At 52.0% G+C, this 13,828-nt stretch overlaps 7 protein-coding genes across 7 annotated transcripts; 4 read left to right on the forward strand and 3 right to left on the reverse strand.

The window, feature by feature from the left end:
• Positions 1 to 50: 50 nt before the first annotated feature.
• Positions 51 to 1,663, reverse strand: CDR1_3 (Multidrug resistance protein; the record flags this gene model as incomplete). Its single annotated transcript, XM_065756215.1, has 4 exons — positions 51 to 398; positions 459 to 661; positions 717 to 965; positions 1,051 to 1,663. The coding sequence occupies 4 exons, from the start codon at positions 1,661 to 1,663 to the stop codon at positions 51 to 53; spliced, it is 1,413 nt and encodes a 470-aa protein (XP_065615455.1).
• Positions 1,664 to 3,611: 1,948 nt separating this feature from the next.
• Positions 3,612 to 4,641, forward strand: N0V96_001354 (uncharacterized protein; the record flags this gene model as incomplete). Its single annotated transcript, XM_053192007.2, has 2 exons — positions 3,612 to 4,055; positions 4,153 to 4,641. The coding sequence occupies 2 exons, from the start codon at positions 3,612 to 3,614 to the stop codon at positions 4,639 to 4,641; spliced, it is 933 nt and encodes a 310-aa protein (XP_053050615.2).
• Positions 4,642 to 4,806: 165 nt separating this feature from the next.
• Positions 4,807 to 5,378, forward strand: N0V96_001355 (uncharacterized protein; the record flags this gene model as incomplete). Its single annotated transcript, XM_065756216.1, has 2 exons — positions 4,807 to 5,067; positions 5,322 to 5,378. 2 exons carry the CDS (start codon positions 4,807 to 4,809, stop codon positions 5,376 to 5,378), a joined length of 318 nt encoding a protein of 105 aa, XP_065615456.1.
• A 1,362-nt stretch (positions 5,379 to 6,740) lies between these two features.
• Positions 6,741 to 8,251, forward strand: N0V96_001356 (uncharacterized protein; the record flags this gene model as incomplete). The annotated part of the gene is made up of 2 exons (XM_053192005.2): positions 6,741 to 7,016; positions 7,067 to 8,251. The coding sequence occupies 2 exons, from the start codon at positions 6,741 to 6,743 to the stop codon at positions 8,249 to 8,251; spliced, it is 1,461 nt and encodes a 486-aa protein (XP_053050613.2).
• Positions 8,252 to 8,726: 475 nt separating this feature from the next.
• Positions 8,727 to 10,289, reverse strand: N0V96_001357 (uncharacterized protein; the record flags this gene model as incomplete). The annotated part of the gene is made up of 3 exons (XM_053192004.1): positions 8,727 to 8,897; positions 8,969 to 10,026; positions 10,283 to 10,289. The coding sequence occupies 3 exons, from the start codon at positions 10,287 to 10,289 to the stop codon at positions 8,727 to 8,729; spliced, it is 1,236 nt and encodes a 411-aa protein (XP_053050612.1).
• A 646-nt stretch (positions 10,290 to 10,935) lies between these two features.
• N0V96_001358 (uncharacterized protein) lies at positions 10,936 to 12,039 on the reverse strand (the record flags this gene model as incomplete). Its single annotated transcript, XM_053192003.1, has 1 exon — positions 10,936 to 12,039. One exon carries the CDS (start codon positions 12,037 to 12,039, stop codon positions 10,936 to 10,938), a length of 1,104 nt encoding a protein of 367 aa, XP_053050611.1.
• A 636-nt stretch (positions 12,040 to 12,675) lies between these two features.
• On the forward strand, positions 12,676 to 13,716 carry N0V96_001359 (uncharacterized protein; the record flags this gene model as incomplete). Its single annotated transcript, XM_053192002.1, has 1 exon — positions 12,676 to 13,716. One exon carries the CDS (start codon positions 12,676 to 12,678, stop codon positions 13,714 to 13,716), a length of 1,041 nt encoding a protein of 346 aa, XP_053050610.1.
• Between the last annotated feature and the right edge of the window lie 112 nt (positions 13,717 to 13,828).

Genomic DNA, 13,828 nt, shown 5'->3' on the forward strand with positions numbered 1-13,828 from the left:
CTCGACTGTTAGCAGGTAACTATGCCACGATCTCCTGCCTCCATAAACACTTACACAAGAGATGCTTTGTGAGCTTGGCGCGTGGCGACAAACTTGTCAACCCCCGAGCCATCGAGGGGATGCTCCTCCTCAAAGGCAAATATCTCTTCCATCAGACGTGCCCTGACATCACTTCCCTTCCATACGGTCGCAAATTCGTCTGGCGTTCTTGGAACTCTATTTTCGAATCCTTCTCGCACCACTCGTTCTGCGGGATTCGTGAGGGAAGTGAGGAAGTCAGCGGTGGTTTGGCGGTCGGGGCAGCGGTAGCCCATGTCGACGAAGTATTTCTTTGCCAGCGTCGTGGAGCCAAAGTAGATCTGTCTACCTTCGTAGAGGACCGCGACCTTATCGAATACCTAGACATGTGCACCTCAGTTAACAATGATATACAACAGGTTTATTGCGGAGAAACTGACATCATATGCTGGCTGCGAGGCCTGATACATCGCGACAATGGCCGAAGTCTTGGCCATGTCAGTAGACAACCGCAGAGTACGAGCAAACTCTAACGCAGTAGCACTGTCCAACCCGCGAGTGCTGTTGTCCCAGCACTGAATAGGACTCTGGCTGAGCGTGACCTCCGCAATACTGACGCGCTTGCGCTCGCCTCCGCTGACACCTGTGGAGAGTTAGTGAAGGTTGCCTCAAAGCTGTCAACGGCTTGGGCAACTCACCACGGACGAAGTCGTTTCCGACCTTTGTGTTGATAGTGTGGGAAATACCAAAAACTGCCATCACGACGTCACGCAAGTGCTCCGCATATCTCTGTCTGCTCACGCCAGGCAGTCGGTTCTTTGGCGTCCTTGCCAGTGAGGCGAAAAGAAGTGTCTGCCCAACCGTGAGGTGGGGGAAGTGGATGTCAGTTTCGGCCTGGTAGATGACTTCGCCGCGGAATCGTTTGTGCATTGTTTCCATTGGTATGCCTGATTATGGTGTATGTAGTCAGCTTTTGTGTGAGAACCTAGTAAATAATACCCCTGACAGAGTTTAGAAGGCGTAGGCACTGACCCTGGTAACTGAAGTGTGAGTGATCCCCCAGATGAAGACCCTGGGTCTCACCAGCGATCGTCTTAAGTAAGGTAGAAACACCACTGCCGGGACGGCCTAGCACCAAGAGCATCTCGCCACTCTTGATGATTCCGTCAAACTCTCTCAAGATGTCAATTTTCTGGCGACGGTTGCTGAGAGCCTGCTTTATCATCATTGGTGCTTGCCAGAGGACGTTAAGAACATCCTTCTGGTAGTCCGTGTCGGTGCCGTACCCATGAACACTCAGGTTGCGATACGCAACTCCAGCTTCGAGTCTTGGGTAGTCCTCGGGCTGGTGATATGAGTGCTGCAGAAGGGCTCGGGCCCATTTCTTGGCGTTAAACTCTTCGCGACAGTTTGGGTCCAGGGCAGGGTGGTCGGATAGGAATGGATTGATTCTAGGGTCGAGTCTTGATGCTGAACGGATGAGATCGAGACTGTAAGGTCTGACGATCTCGTTGACGTGCGTATCGTTCGCTTCAATGTCCATGTCATTCCGTTGGTGGTCATGTTCCTGAATGGCTTTGGCGTGCAAGGTGTCATCCGACGGCTTGGACATGACGTTGCCGCTATCACCCTGCGGGCGATGCATCTTGTGATATGATTTGATGACTGCGCAGCGTGCAGATGAGAAGGAACTTGAAGATCGCAGAAAAAGAAGAGGCTCAAGCAATGTCACCCAACGGGATCACGGGCAAGTTATATCTTGACAAGCTTCCCAAAAGAGGCGTCCACCTCAAATAAGTTTTCATGGTCAGCACAAGGCAAACATGTGAAAACTATAGTACAGCTACGCATGTTCAACGTCAATACCAACTATCAACCGGTCGACATGGTCAGGGAGAACCCGAAAAGCAGGGTCCAGATCACTAGCTTCACGGTGCGTGACCGAAGCTAACAGCTCGCGAGCCGAGCTTGGTGGTCCAATTTCCATGTTTTGGCTGCATATTGTGCGGCTTTGCTGATGTAGAGCAGCCGTATCAATCAAGTCGGCGCCGAGGAGGGTAAGCCAGCGCAAGATATGTTGAAGATATTGACGAGAGAGCACCCACACGCGCCGCAAAGATCCTGATCGCAGATCCCGGGATGGCGGCGTTGTGAAGTGGTCCGATGTGTGTGTAAAGTTACCCAATCCGGAATCTCGGGGCCGAGGCTATACACCCATAGGGCGGTCGAACTTCTCCAAATCTCCACTCTCCTAAAAGGCAAAAAAGGAGCCGAGCTCCTTTCAACATGAGCTGAATTGTCTTGGTCCCCCCGTCCCCTTGCGAAGCACATCCTCGCATACTTACAGACCTCGTCTCCGACCTACTCGTCTTCGTTTCTCGGTGTTGTTTTGTCCCTCAGCCTGCAATCTCATCCCATCCTCTGCGAGCCGAGAAGATGACTGCTGATAAGCCCGCGCCCAGTCCTACTGGTGTTGGTGCTGGATCCCGAACCCACAAGTCCTGCGATGCTTGCAAGTCACGCAAGGTCCGCTGTCCTAGTACGTGACTCGGGAGAGCTCATTGCCATTCCTCTCTTCCTCGATCACGAACTGACGAATTGATTTTGTCAATAGGTAATGGTCCGCCTGGACCTTGCGCGAATTGTATCGTGAGTGAAACTGACTGGATTCCCTTCCCTGACAAGATATGCCCGTTTACTCACAATCTTTGAACCTGACAGCGTCGAAAAGAAGAGTGTCGCTTCAGTGTAAAAAGGCTAGCCCACAGGCGTAACGGTAAGCACTGGCAACTAAACATCCACCGTACAACGATTACACTCTTTTTGAAGAGCAAACATAACGACTCCGAACGGTTTTCTATGGCAAAAGATTTTCAACTACTAATTCAACCATCAGTTGCCGGTCAGCTTCTGCCAACGAATTATTCGCCATCGAGCAATCGACCACCCAGTCTCCCAGATGCCAAAGCCGTGCTGGACCTCTCGACATCAGATGGAGAGACCAAGCCACTAGTTCTCTCTGATCGCACGTCACCAAAGTCTCCTCCCCACCGCATCCAAGAACTCCACGTCGATCGCGTCCTGGCACGAGCACAGAGGCCAAAGACCTCTACTGGAAGAGGCCAGGAGGAAACCATGTTTGTACCTGTAAGCATCGCCAGCCAATATTTCGAGATTGTTTTCAGATGTGAATGAGCTGTAAATTGACAGATATCCAATCCACAGCGCAATGGCATTTTTGGTATTGAAGCGCCACATGCCCTCAGTGGCCTGCATGTACTAACAGATCAAGGGGGCCGGAACAGCCTCACGTTCTTCTCCGACAACAGGCTATTGTCCCTGTCGACGCGCCTTCAGAATCAAAAGGTGAACGAGCTCGTTGGCCGAATTTCCGTCATTGTCAATGGACGGCTTCGTCGCACCGACTCAACAGCGACGAATCCCCGGAGAACGCAACCTCCTGACATGGGTACCGACAGAGCGCGCGCCGCCTTGTACATCCGCCGTAATTACTTGCTATTTTCCCTTCTTCAACCCCTATTGAAAGTGGTAGAAGCTAAGTCTTGTCAGTTTACTTTGAGCGAGTGCACCCCATGTTCCCGTTCCTTGACCGCACAACTTTCGAGACTACAGTGTCAAGTCCCAACTTCCCCAATCTCCTCGAACGCAGCAAGCCATGGTGTTGTCTCTACCACAGTGTCCTTGCTTTAGGGTCGCAGTATGCTGATGGCGGGACATTCGAGCCTGGCAAGGGCGAGTCGTGGCGGCTGTTCTCTGTCAGCTTGAGTGGCTTCTCGGAGCTCCTGCTGCTTCCCGATTCTCTCACCACCTTGCAGGCATTGACGGCCATGTCTGTCTATGGCTTAGGGATCTCAGGCTTGGCTGTCGAGCCTGTAATCATGTCAGAGGCAGCAAGACGGGCTCAGATGATGTCTAGCCATAGCTTCACTGGTCCGACGGCTCACGCTTATCAGAAGTCATTCTGGATTCTATACGCGGTTGAGAAAATCACCAGCTTCCACTTTGGGAGAAGTTCCGTAAGTACCCAAATTTCCACCTCTTGTCCACGATAGTGTCATATTTCAACGGATGCACACTTCTCGTCCATTGCTCTGCACTGCTAACACCAACAAGGGATTCGTCGATAGCGACATATCCTGTCCCATCCCTGTCGTCCCCGAGGCAACATCGGGAGACTTTAGCTGGTTCCTGCATCTAGTGCGCTTCGCTCGCCTCCTTTCTCGAGCATATACATCACTCTTCTCGGTTGGCGTGTCGGGTAACTCCGACTCGTATTACCTCGACGTGATTGACCAGTTGAACGGTGAACTGGAGGAGTGGAGAGCATCTCTGCCCGACAATGGCTTCCGGCCGGGTGGGATCCTACGCCCTCAAACCGTATCCGGTCCCAATGCGAGATCGCTGGCTCTCATTCTTCATTATCTTTACTACAGCATGTTACTGACTCTCGCAAGAACTACGCTGTGCTACCTGCCTGTCCCTGAGACGCCGGCGGTGACGGCGACAAAGGACGACAAGATGAAGACTATTTTGAATGCATCAAGGGCCATTTTAGAGTTGACTACGATGATTGAGGTTGAGCCATACACGGTCACATGGTGAGCAAGGAGCTAACTACTTCTGTTCCCGCCGTTATCATAAGATCGGTGCTGACAGCCGTCGAGGGTCCTTGCGGGAATCCCTATTACAGCACTTTTCGTTTTATTTGACCTAGTGATTCATGATCCTCGGCAGCCAGATACAGGTACCAACCTGGCCCTGCTCGACATGGTTGCTGGTCACTTTAGTCGGATCGAATATGCCAGCGGTGGCACCGTACCCGGTTCTTTGATAGCCGAGTTCGCCAAGATTGCGCGGGACTATGTCAACGAGATTCAACATGCCGAGGTTGGCCTGACGAACCCCGCGAGACCACATGCACCTACGAACCCTTCCGCGATGCAAATGGTACAGCAATCGTCAGAGCTTGATGCCGGAAACAACAAACAAGTTGCCAGGCCAACCCAGATGACTCTGGATCTATCTGACGTAAGTTTTCGGCCTCACAAGGTCTACTATCTCTCGAAAATAGAAGTTTGTCTAATCATCATCTGTGTTGAAAGACTATGCCGAGGGAGGCCATGATATCTGGTCCGATGCAGCAACCAGGATACACCGACTTTGCGTTCGACAGTGGGATGGGCCAGGTATCTCCCAGTGCGCTTATGGGAACCGACGTGATGGGAATCTTTAATTATTTCCTGCCCGATCTGGACCCTATGTTTTACCAGGGTATGACGCAGGAGTACGATCTGCTACCACAACAGCATGGCGGGACCGTCCAGAGCATGGACAAGTGAGATGATGCGGACGGGGTCCAATTCTTAATTTCCGTCCGTTTATCAGGTCGGATGCAGCATGACATAACCTTATTTTTGGAGCTATAATAATGCGTGCCCACCCAATGGATACTAGCAGCCACCTTAGTTGCTACGCCCGGCAGTCGAAATCGTTGCTAGCCATAATAACGAAATGCTTATGAAGGACAGAATCGAATGTTCGCTGGACCACCCCTCCAGGATAGAAAAGCAGGTAAGATGGTGTGTGTATGTGGGTGGGAGATGACTTGGTCTTCGGTGGCAGCGAGCTCCGGGATCCCGGGCTTCGCTCCGGTCCGCTGCAAGGATCAGCCGGGTCTCGGACGGTCCAATGCAGCCTAGCGTCCCCTCCAAAGTCCGTTTGGTGGATCCCCAAATGTCGTGGCCCCTGTCGTTTTTCCCGCAGGAAAGCGGCACGTTTAAAAGAGTGTTGCCGCCAACAGAGCAGAGCTCGAAAAAGAAACATATCATGCGATGAACGACGACAACAACTCACACGCTCTTCTGATCTCTAACGAGCCCTATATTCTCATCTGTAGATCTTGATGGCATCCGAAAGCCCAGCTTCGCAGGCGAGTACTCCCGCAGGCGACAAACCGCGCAACGTCTTGGCCTGCGTGTTTTGTCATCAGCGCAAAATCAAGTGTGACCGAAAGTCCCCCTGCGCCAACTGCATAAAGGTTGGTTTGTCATCATCTCACTCACCCTTCACCCGATGGACCCGAGGTCTACGCACACCCACATCGAGGCGCAACGCATACTCACTAATGTGACCACAATAGTCTGATCAACCGTGCGTGCCATCAACGAGAGCACCACCAGGAGCTGGTAGAAGACGCGTGGTAAAGGACCTGTTAGAGAGATTGAATCAGTGTGAGAGTCTTCTGAGCCAGGTGGCTCCACGCGATGCCGATGGACGCCCCGTAAATCCCGATACGCCGGGTTCCTCACGCGATGTGGCGGACAGCCCGGCAATGTCCCACATAAGCTACGAAGAGGCCCGGAAACAACCCAGCTCGAGACCGAATGGCAAGATTGTCTGCGATGAAGGTCGACCAACGTTTATGGAAAATCCGTTTCGCGGGAATGTTCTTGACCACGTAAGTATCCCCTGGTAAGAACCATTAAGTCTCCGTCGAGATCTAAGTAAAACGCCAGCTCCAATTCTCCAAGCTTAGTCTTGAAGACAATGATGCGGAGCAATCAACGAACCCGTCTGGTTCTACCAGCGTCTCAGAACGCGGCGACTCAATTCACCAAAAGTCTATGGACTTTGACATATTAGCCCTAGGTCCAGTTGAAGTTCTGCGCCTGTGGCAAGTATTTCTGGAACGAGTCAATCCCATGATCAAGGTCATCCACGTTCCCAGCCTGGAACCTCTCGTCTTTGAAGCAGCAACAGACCGTTTCAACCTAAGCCCGGACCTCGAAGCCCTACTCTGCTCCATCAACGTTGTTGCAATAATGGCTCTGTCAGAAGCGGAGTCAATTCAGATGCTCAAACTTGAAAAGGCAAAAGCATTGCGGAATTCAATGTCTGCACTCAAGAAAGCGATGTCCAGAGTGGACTTTTTACGAAAGTATAACATGACCACTTTGCAGTGCTTAGTGCTCTACCTGGTAAGAAGCCTGTCGCGCACACACAGAGCTCTGATCTAACTGCAGGCTAGGTCTCTCTCCAGGGGCAATTCGATCGCCATGCCGCGTGGGTGTTGACCGGCATGCTAGTCAGGATAGCTCAAAGAATGGGCCTTCATCGTGACGGAGAGCTTATAGGTCTTCAACCCTTCGAGACCGAGATGCGCCGCCGAATCTGGTGGCAAATCATCATGCTTGAAACAAAATACGCCGTCCTCGCCGGCTTCGGCGACACGCTGCTCCCGCCCAACTGGGACGCAAAACTCCCGTCAAACGTCAACGACGCCGACCTACTGCCTGGCTCAGCAGAGCCGGTCAAGTCTCGCGACGGAGCAACCGAGATGGCATTCTGCCTCATGCTCTATGAATCACGCGCCTTCTTTTGTGACAATCCCATGCCGGAGTTCGAATCAGTCATCCTAAGCGGGGACAAAATCAGCCCAGAAAACTCGAAGAAATTCTCCGGTCAACCACATATACTCGACAGATATCGTCTTGCCTTGAACCAATACGACGAAAGACTAGCTGCAGCGGAACGACGATTCTGCAATCCGACGGCAGGCGGCATACACCTCGTTGCGAGTAAGATCCGGTCTTTCACGGCGCAAAGGATGCGCGACATGATCATGCACGCGCGAGAGCCCTGGGACGAGAACAAAGACGGCGGAGCGAGTCAGCAATCCTTCTTCAGAGCTTGGGTCATCTCCTTTGAGAGCGACGTCAGCTGGTACGACACGATCGACGACAAGTTCACCTGGTACCTCAAGCTCCACTTCCAATCCGACGCCTTCTCCGTCATGATTGAGCTCCTGCAGTGGCAGCCCGTGGGAACACTAGTCGACAGGGCATGGAAGGCAATCGACCGGCTCTATCACCACCACCCGGAGATGTACGACTTGAGCAGGAAGGACAATATGCTGCGCGCGGAGAACTTGCTTGCAGGTTGGGCTAGACGGGAACTTGCGTTCCGGAACCTGGGCATGTCGTGCGACACACCGCTCGTTGTGGCGCGGTTCCGGAGCAGCGAGGTGTTCAAGCAGAAACAGCCCGGCGGTTTGCCTGTTGAGCAGTGGCCGGCGCCGACGCCAGATACTGCGTTGTTCTCTGACATGAGTCCGTCCGACTTTGAGACGTTTGATGGCGGGATGCCTGGAGATACGCATGGCCCCAACTTCAGTCTTTGGGGTGGAGGTGGGCCGGGACAACATGCTTTGTAATGAAGGTCTGGCTGGTCTGTGAGTGGATCAGAACTGGAGGACAGGGGGTTATGCATTTAAAGCACTCGACCATGACTTAATGACATTGAAGACGGCTGGGCTCAAGGGTAGACAGTACCCAACACGGAGTTTATGCCTTTACTTCGAGGGCCTTTAGGGCTCTTGGACTACCTATGAATCACCTCTCAGAATCCACTGATAGACTTTTTGACTTGGTTCAGCCTGGCTTATCGATGTACCATCTTGAATTCATGCGCGGGCTCGACGAGCCACTGGTTTTATGTAGACATTCAGCGGAATTCTATCCCACAGGCCAAATGCTCTCTGCCTCTGAATCCAGGAACCGTTTCCTTCGGCGAGTTGAAGATCGAAATCAAAGACAATGCGGGCCAAGATCAATCTCATCTCTGCATACGCAAGGCTGTATCACGGAGTTGGGTCAGAGGCAGTGAATACGAACACAGATGAAGAGCTCTTACTTTTTTCCGATGCAGTTGCGCGGGCCAACGCTGAATGCCTGAAGTGCATCCAAATGGTTGTGTTCCTCTTTGTTGGTTTCCAGGAAGCGCTCTGGTCTGAATTCCCAGGGCTTAGTCCAGTTATCTGTGCTATGATTCGCGGACCACTGTTGAATTTCGACAAAAGTCTTGAAGAGCGGTGTAGGTTAGTCACCTGATTGTAACCTAAGATGGAGAAGTAGTGCGTGAGGCTACTTACTCCTTGAGGCACATGCTCTGAGCCAATCTGACACCCAAACTGCGGCACCTCTCGAATGAGGTTTGATGTCACTGGAGGATACATCCGCAAAGCTTCGTTGAGAATAGCGAGCATGTATGACAGCTTGCTCACCGAGTTGATGGTGATCTCACTAGAATCGGTAAAGCTCGATCGGACTTCCTCGTTGAGCTTTTGCAAGATCTTTGGGTTTCTCAGCAAGAGATACGTCGTGCCGGCCAGAGTTGTAGCCGTAGTTTCAGAGCCTGCGAGGACAAGAATGAGACCATTGGCTGATAGCTGTTCAAACGACAGGTTCTGTAAGTAGGAGATTAGCGTGAATTCCATCTGTCGAAGGGTGACTTTGAGGGTGTTACATGCCCATTCTTCTTTCTTCCTCAACAGGCCCTCGAACAGATCCTTACGGTCAGGATCCATATCTAGGCGCGTTTGCATCATCTTGTCAGTGCTCTCACGCAACTGCATCATCGCAGCAAGACCGCCGATCCTGAAGAGTCCCTGGACAATAGGATCGAGACCGATGTACTTCATCGCTGTCATGATGGCATTGTATCGGATCGTCTTGAAGATGAAGGCGATCCAGGGGTGGTAGTCTGAGCGATCAAGACAGCCAAAAGATTGCGCAAAGATTAGGTCGCCGGCAATATCGAACGTTGTCCAGTTGTACCAAGCCTCCACATTGATCGGCGCTTCTTTCCTGTCGCAGTTCTCATGCAAGCGAGAAATCAGTTTATCAATGTATTTCATGATAATCCCTTCTTGTGCTCGCATAGAGCTATCCGAGAAGCCGTGGGATAGCGCGCGCCGGTACCGCTGGTGCTCTTCACGCTCGGCATTGATGATGCTCGTGGGCAAATTCTTGATCGTCGTGGAGAAGAGTTGCGACTTGGGGATCTCATTCTCGGCCAGCTCTTTGCCGATCTGAAAGCCGTAGATGTCTTTCCAGGCCGTCACGTCCGTGAAGGACAGGTGATTTGGACTGATCCGGACTACCGGGCCGTATCGATCGTGGAGGAGCTGGGTTCGAAAAGCCTGGTGGCCTGTGGCATGTTGCCAGGCCCAGATTAGAGGCGAAGCGCGTTGGAGAAGAGGCCCAGGAAACCTTCGGAGGGGATGAAGGAAGAGATTGTAGCCGGCTAGGAGGAATTGCCAGAGGACGGCCTGACAAGTTAGCCATGTGATTCTACATTTCGGGAGTGAAAATCTATAATCTTTTTTTGGAAATCTAGTCACTTACTGTCCCCAAGGCAATAGCCAGTATATGAGAAGGATGCTCTGAGAGAATCGATAAAACACCTGCCATTTTGGTAGTCAAATCTAGGTGTAGAAGGGGTGCCTGCTCAAGTCTTGTGATAGTCTTCCTTCGTCCATAAGAAACATCAACCCCGCGTTGGCATTGACGCGTCGTTTATGTAAACTCAATCCCGAGTACGAGCCTTTCCGAGCTCCCCCTGGCGGCAAACATGTTTGCTTCTTGCCCAATGAACACACCACTTTGTTCTGCGTTAAACGGTCAATCAGCTTCCAGTAAGGGGACGGGCTCTGCCTAAGCGCAAGAAGTTTGGGGTCATCGGACGGTTGTTTCAATACCACTTTTTTGCGCGGACCAATCCACTGTCTGGCTTTGTAACATTCATGCATGCAGCAACCGTAAATATGCGCGGGGGAGGTTGAGACGGGTGACCATCTGCGAGTGTTACTCCGCATTAGTGTTGCGCAACTTGATATCCCGGTCACTGACTTCAAGCACGGGGCACTCATAATATTGCAGTGACATGAGATCAGAGTAAATGCGAGCGAGTTGTGAACAAAAAAGTACAAGTTAGGGGTTTTCGCGCTCTTCAACGATAAGCTGCCTCGAGACGCAAATCAACTCGATTTGACACACTTAGGTAAGTACGAATACTTAAGTTTCTATGTCCTTTGATTGACAACTTACCAATGGTTTATCAAAATTCCGAGATAACAATGCCGACCCCCTTCTTCTCCGCCATGTCCAGAATAGCCGTCCCAATAGCCAGATCCGTGGTACTGACACCAATACTCTTGTAGATGATCAGCCCATCCTCCAATGTCGACAATGATTCCAACTTTTCTCCTTGTTTCCGTGAAATCTCGATTTCTCCAACCTCCACTATATACTCTGCCGCGAGTTTGCTCTGAATGATTTCGCCAGAATGCTTGAGCGCAGACTCGCGGTCATCGACCAGCACGGCGACCTTTGAACCTTGCCCGCGCAGTCTCCCACCAGCGGCATTGGTCGCCTGGACCAGCAGTTCTGGGTCTACTTCCAACATGTCTGCCTGCCAGGACCCGACGGCAGAAATGTATGGATTTCTTTCCTTTCTCCCGTTCGTGACATAGTGTGCCGGAAAGACTCGGCTCTTAGTACCGACCGTACAGAAAATGGCGTCTGCTACAGCAAGGCGATACTGAAGTTGAGCATCATACTCGGAGCTAGAGGGACCGAGGTACTCAAAGTTGGCAGCAGACTTCCAACGGGATTGGTTCTCCTCCTTCAATCTCGAGATGAGCTGCTGTGCTCGCTCCGCGGACCGATTTACCACGGTAATAGTCTTAATCTCGTCGCCCCTCAACGATAACGCGAAGCGAAGATGCCACAACGCTTGCTTGCCAGCACCGAACACAACAATGTTGTCGGTATGGCGCCGCCATAAATAAGGCACGATGGCGGAGAGCGCCGTGCGGTATCCCGTAACCTCTTCCGCGTTGATTACACCTTGGGGCAGGCCATCCTGGTCGCAAATGGAGATGATGCCGTGCAAGCTGTTGGCTGCTGGTGATGAGGGTGCCGGGGTAACGACGATCTTAGTTCCGAAGGCACCGGCGGAGCTGAAGGGTCGGAAGAGGCATTTTGTACCCTCAGGTCTATTCACTATCGATGCCTCGGGCTGATAGTCCCGCTCCGCACCCTCGGAGAGCTCTATCAGCGCTCCCACAAGCCGATCTCGGAGCTGGAGAATGCCAGCTTTTGGAAGGTTGAGTAGGATATTGAGAACAGCGGCGTCGCCGAGGACTCTGAAATTGCCCATGGTTAATGGTAGGAAACGTGCTCAGGTTTGCAAAAGGCCGTTGAACAGTCAAGATCGTGAGGGGTTCTCGTAATGCGGAGAAGTCTAGCGAAAGAGGCACAGATGCTACTAGTATATTGACAATGACAAAATCTTATCAGCAGCTTGTGACTCCGCGATATTCAGATGGGTCGAAAAAGATGACAAATGCGAGTAGATGCATCGATAGGCTCCGTCGTTAGATAGATTACGGCAGTTTGGTTTATGTTCAGCCGCCAGACTCGGCGAGACCTACCGGATCCAATCCCACCGGCACGGCATCCGATGCGGGGAAATGGGTCGCGGCTGCGGTGGTTAGCTGAGCCGCCGATCGGGGTCCGTCGTAGGCTCCAGTGTACCGAATGCGAGCGGCTTATACGAAAATTCAGGTGCAATACGAGCCGGTTGCCAATCCGTTCACGAGCCTTCGTTCCGTCTCTTCGGCATAGAAACCGCTCTATCTGATTTCTGTGAGTCTGTGGATGAGACGTCTATGACCTCTAAAACTATTAATACCTATTAGGTAGGTAGTACTCATAGGTTTGAGGATGAATACGTGGACATTTAGATCGTGAGTCTCCTCTTCTCCTCATCTATCAGACTTTGAACCATTACACTATGACTCTCGGCCGTACTTTCAATGTCGTCGGCGCCCACTGTGGCGGCGAGGTCTGCGACGTTATCGTCGGAGGCGTCCTTGATGTTCCAGGCAAGACAATGTTTGAAAAGATGATGCATTTCTGGAAAAAGGCAGACCACCTACGAAATCTGTTGATGAACGAACCTCGCGGCTCGTCATCCATGTGCGTCAACCTCGTCCTCCCGCCGTGCAACCCCGAGGCCGACGCGGGCTTCATCATAATGGAGCACGAGGAGTATCCTCCCATGTCAGGTGCCAACACAATCGCCGTGAGCACCGTCCTGCTGGAGACTGGTATGGTGCCGATGCAGGAGCCCACCACAACATTGCGTCTGGACACGCCAGCCGGCCTGGTGACGATCAAGGCCGAGTGTAAGGACGGCAAGGTTACTTTTGTGGAGTTCCAAAACGTTCCGGCTTTTGTCTACGGTCTAGATTTGGACATCAATGTGCCGGGCTTCGACATTCCCGTCAAGGCCGACATTGCGTGGGGTGGAATGTGGTATGCGCTCGTCGACGCAAGCTCAGTAGGCCTACAGATCAAGACGGAAAACGGAAAGGAATTAGTCGAAATTGGCGAGCGGATTAAGAGGGCCATCCAAACGCAGACGAGCCCTGTGCATCCCGAAAACCCAGAGATACGAGGTGTCAGCGTCTTCGAGTTCACGGACCCGCTCTCGCCCTCCGCGCCGGACACGCAGCAGACGGCCGTCAACACGGTGGTGGTATCACCGGGAAGACTCGACCGGAGTCCGTGTGGGACGGGAACATGCGCACGACTGGCGGTTCTCCACAAGAGAGGGCAGCTCGCGATCGGAGCATCGTTCCGACACCGCAGCGTGATTAGGACCGAATTTATCGGAACAGTAAAGAGTGAAGCAAAGGTTGGGGACTATGATGCTATTATTCCCGTCGTGAAGGGAACTGCCTGGATAACTGCTTTCAAGCAAGTTATCTTGCACCCCACAGATCCATTCCCGGAAGGGTTCAGGGTTGGAGATAAGTGGCATGTCAGTTAGAAGATTCATGTCCCGTAGATCTTGGCTACTTTTGTACATGTTATTTGGGTGATCTGCATCAGTCATTTGCCCTCCTTTCTTCCCCAAAAAAAATTAAAAAAATTGTGTTTCA

The sequence above is a fragment of the Colletotrichum fioriniae genome (assembly GCF_027942845.1).
Source record: "Colletotrichum fioriniae strain IMI 355084 chromosome Unknown scaffold_1, whole genome shotgun sequence".
Lineage (NCBI taxonomy): Eukaryota > Fungi > Ascomycota > Sordariomycetes > Glomerellales > Glomerellaceae > Colletotrichum > Colletotrichum fioriniae.